This window comes from Leishmania donovani, chromosome 31, assembly GCF_000227135.1.
Source record: "Leishmania donovani BPK282A1 complete genome, chromosome 31".
NCBI lineage: Eukaryota > Euglenozoa > Kinetoplastea > Trypanosomatida > Trypanosomatidae > Leishmania > Leishmania donovani.
The window spans coordinates 1,164,020-1,168,716 of NC_018258.1; the positions used below are offsets into that span (position 1 = coordinate 1,164,020).

The window sequence follows — 4,697 nt, forward strand, 5'->3', positions numbered from 1 at the left end:
GTGCGGCGGCAGCCGCCGACACACACGCGCCACAGCCATGCGCCGACTCCGTTATCTCAGCGAACGGTCCCTGCCTCGAACTCAGCTCACCCGCCTCCTAGCAGCCGCTCCCACTGTGCCGGCCGCCACCCCCTGGTGCATCCCCCTCCTCGGGGTGACACGCCGGCTCCGCACACCAGCACGCAGCGCGAGGGCGGGGCGTGGGGTACACTCGAGTTCCCCTGACACTTCGCGCATCATATAAGTGAGAGAAACGCGTGCACGGTCGCCGGCCCCGCCGACGCCACGTCAGCCAGGACCTGAACGCCAACATCAGCAGCGATACATCGCCCTGGCCGCCCCAGCCCGTTGGCGCTGGGCCCTGGAATACGACGCGCTGAGGTGTTTCCCCGTGATTACGGCTGAGACGTAGGAGAAAGCGAAGTGAAAAAGGAAACAGAGAAAAGGCCGAGACACCTCAGCACACCAACATATATACACATCGATATGTATGGATATATACGCAACCTGCGAGGAGGGCGAGGGGATGTGATGTGGGACGATCAGGAATATCCGAGGCAGGGGATCAAAGAATGGGGAGCGCTAAACAAGCGGCAGAGGAGCGAAAAAGGAAAAATGAGCTGAGGGGAGGAAGGTGATCACCTCAGCGGAACACGAGGAGGAGTGCTGCCCTGTGCGCGAGCTACGCAAGTGGCGCCGGTAGGAACTTTAAGAAACCTTCGTCTTTGGCCGTGACGTGAACCCACGCCCGGAGGTCTAGCTTGCTTTCTAGCGCCGGTAGTCGGGGTGGCGTTGTGTGTGTGTGGGTGTGGGTGGGTGGGTGGGTGGGTGGGGGGAGGGCGCTAACGTAACGGAAGGGCAGAACAGAACCTGCTGAGCGCTCGATGCAGTCACCGGTGGCACGGGAGGGGCATTAGAGCCCCGAAACTTGAGAGCGAGGCGAAAACAAACGAAAGCGAGCAGGCAGCAGCAGAGAGTACAACCCAAGCCATGTGCAGCCTGAAACCCCTGTGGCACGGCAAAAGGGAGGGGGAGGAGACACGGCACAGCAAAAAGGATGGCGGCACTACATGGAGGAAGAGGGATCAGCAGTGAAAGCCGCGCAGAGCACCCCACTCCCACGTGTGCGTTTTCAAGCCTCACTGGCGCAGTGGAGAACCCATAGTAGCTGGCGAAGCGTGGCAGCGTACAGCGGTGCTCCTCTGTCTTCAAGAGCCCTGCGGAGAGCCCAGATTTACATGCTGTATGACCCACCCACCGCAGCGGTACGTCAAGCTCCAGTATCGGCTGCACGGCAAAGCACTTTTTGATGAACATCTCCTCTGCGTTCTTCTCCAGGGTTGTCTCGGGCGCCGTATGAGCTGTCGTGCGCTACAACCACGACTGCACCAACGAGGACAACATGAGAGACCGTCCCTGCACCACAAGTAGGAAAATAAACGCAATACACCTCGTTCTCATGAAAGGACGTACGGCACCTCCTGCTGCCACTCACTCACGATGGCAAGAAGCAGGCGAGAGACTCGGCAACGTACTTTGGCATCAGCGCTGTCTTGCCTTGCTTCTCCGCCTCCTCCACATCCGCCAACCCTTCGACGCCGCTCAGCACTAGCATGCTCTGGCATCCGGCCGCATTGCCAAACGCCACATCCGTGGTCAGCCGGTCACCGATCATGATGCACTCCTCTCGCGGATTCGTGATACCCTCAGCCGCAAACAATATATTCGCCATGTCCTTGTGAGGCTTCCCACAGACGGCATCCGGCCGCTTTCCGACAGCGGTGCACAGAGCGCTCACCATGGATCCAGCGCCTGGGATCATGGTGCCATCGCGACCGACCGGCAGCTGTGGATCCTCGTTCGTGGCCACGAACAGAGGCGGCGTGTGCGACTCCTCTCGCAGGTCCTTTGGTGGGCCTTGCAGAGCAAGGGACCCGTACGCCAGCTTGAGGATGTTGAAATGCTTGTCAAGCCCAACGACGACAGCAGCGGCGTTCAGGTCGGAGAGCGAAATCTTCTCCGCACTGTTGGTGCCGGCCTGCACCATGCGGCATGTCTTGCCGTTGCACACCACCAGGCGCTTCTGCGGCGGCGGCAGGCACGGAACACGCCACGCGCTGCCAAGCGCATCCGTGTCGTAGCCTCCAGCGCGCTCCGCATCGTGCAGCTCCACACCGTAAGTGATAAACCCCGGGGCAAGTACCTGCTGCAGCTCATCGTGCAGCCCCTGCTCACCAATCACGAACACATTCCCGTGCACCAGCGGCTCCTCTCCAGGCACGTCTGCTTTACCCAGCAGCTGCCTCAGTCGCAGCGCCGCCGTGTACGCGCTGTTGTAGCACTCTTCCATTGTCACGCCCTCGATTCCCTTAGCCTTGAGGCTCTGCAGCAACTGCTCGCGAGAAAGCGACGCGTTGTTCGAGAGAAAGCGGATTTGCTTGCCTTGGCCGCGCAGGTACTGCAGCGTCTCTGGCACACGGTCGATCACGTGCCCGCCGCACCAGATCACGCCGTCAATGTCGAGCAGCACGTACTTCAGAGGCGAGGCCACGAGTCGCGCAGCCAGCGCTGCAGTCATTTGCTCTGGCATCGCGGAAAGGATCTGTCGTGGCACGTTGTTTCTGTCGGTGTAGGGAGGCCCCGGAGCAGTGACGGGGAAGGAGAGGTGCGGAGGAATGAAACAGGAGCGCAGAGAGGATGCCTGCACAGCGGCACACGGCGGACTTGCCGGCTTCATGTAAAGGCGTTTGCAGGCAGAGCTGCTGCGATGCTATTGAGCAGGTGACACCGGCGGCTCTGGCGCATGCAGGACATACCGCTGAAACCGGAGGAGACATGCATGCGCCGCCGAGAGAAGAAAGGGCAGCAAGATCGCTTTCACGTTCTCTTTTGGTTCTTCGGCTTACATTGGCTTCGTGTTTGCTCGCCAGACACGTGATCACGATGTCGATGCGCCACAGCTGCTAGAGCATAGTGGGCCGTGGTCAGATGGAGGAGACCGGGGGAGGACACTGTGACAGACGAGCACGCTGGCTGCCTCATCGTGCGTGTCCGTTCATGTTCGAGAGCTCAAGAACGTCAACGAGCGCGTCGATTCCAAAGTCCGGTACGCCGTGCAACTTTCGTATCGCCAGTAGCTCCCGGCGAGCTAGCTTGTGTGCACCACCCAGCACCCACGCTGGGCGAGCACCAACGCGTTTGCAGGGCTGGATGTCCGTTATGAGGCAGCCCCCCCCCCCCACCGCGTTAGCGCCTGCAGTGGGAAAGAGCGTTGTGGTCCTGCGCCCCCTTCTCACTTAGCAGGTGGCACATGGTTGAGCTAGGCCTGCCGCGCAGCATGCCTGGCTAGCAACCCAGCGCTGTCACACACAGCCGCGAAGAGGGCATCAGAGAAGGGAAGTAGAGCTATCTGCTGTCCTGCCGCATGGTGGTTGGTGGCGGCTGGCGCAGCCTTTGTGGTGAGCAACAGAGTCACCATGCTTGCCAGCTCCGTCGTGCTTATAATTTAGTCCACTCCACCTACGGCTGTAGGGGCCAGGTTTGTCAGAGGTACCTTTCTTTGGCTTCCAGCATTCCGCGAGGAATGCGAGAATGGGCTCTGTTAGTGCACTCGCCATCATATCGCGTTAGCAAGGCGCCGGGAGCATCTCAGAGCCGTACACAGGGGACCAGGGCACAAGTACACCATTCAACGCGTCCTACAGGCCGACAGATCCGAGAACAAAGGCATTACCGGGAGCATGCTTGTCCTTGGGGCTGCCAACCTGTTCCCCACATACACACAGAGCACTCGTAAAGACACCGGTGCATATTTCGCGCACGTGAGCACTGTGAGTGCCGAGAGATGCAAACCGAGCGATGAGGTCGATGCGACTCAGCAGAACTGTGCTTGCAATGCAAAAAAGGGTGCTTCCGGAAGGAGCGCAGGTTTGCGAGGGCCTCCGAGATGCGCGCGATGAGGGTCTCGCCACAGCAGACAACTCCATCGAGGTCTCGCGAGAAGTTGCCGATGGGGTCCACGAGCTCCCGAGCTTGAATCAGTGCTGCGAGAGAAGGCGCACTGCTCTGGGACAGGTGCAACTCTGACTCGGCGATCGCTGCGTGCGGCGTTGCTTGTGTCCTTTCCCGTTGTCGAACAGAGTCCAAAGTCACCTGATGAAAACAGGGACACGTGAAGCCACGGAGGTCGAGGTGGACATCCAGACGTCGCACTTGCACCGAAGAAAAACCTCCACCAAGGTCACACACCTCCGCCTGTGCAAACGGCTATCAGCATGCGCCATCTCTCCACACACACGAAAAAAAAAAACGACATAGGATTGAATGTACTCATCGGTTCCAGCGGTGATGGTGCGCCGACCCAGCGGCGCGCTCAGGGAAAACGCGGCTGCGGGCACGGTTCACTCGAAGCGGGGGATTCCTTTGCCTTTGGCATGGGTGTGCGTGTGCATTGTTGGTCTCCCGCGCCGCTGGTGTTCGAGCCCCTCCGCGTCCGTTCCGCGACGACGCGTTCGAAGAGCGTGCCAGCGTGAGCACAGCAGAAGCCGACCAGGACAACACCAGAAAGCCATTCAGGCAGACAAGGAAAAGACAGATCTGGAAAAGTGCCCAGAGCCCAGAGAATATGAGTTTCGTTCAGGTCTACTCACCGGCCTCCCACAGACCCCACCCCTCTCTGCGTGGTGCGGCGGCAGCCG

At 60.1% G+C, this 4,697-nt stretch overlaps 1 protein-coding gene across 1 annotated transcript; it reads right to left on the reverse strand.

Moving 5' to 3' along the window:
* Nucleotides 1-1,495: 1,495 nt before the first annotated feature.
* Nucleotides 1,496-2,737, reverse strand: LDBPK_312410 (p-nitrophenylphosphatase, putative; the record flags this gene model as incomplete). Its single annotated transcript, XM_003863281.1, has 1 exon — nt 1,496-2,737. One exon carries the CDS (start codon nt 2,735-2,737, stop codon nt 1,496-1,498), a length of 1,242 nt encoding a protein of 413 aa, XP_003863329.1.
* Nucleotides 2,738-4,697: the final 1,960 nt, after the last annotated feature.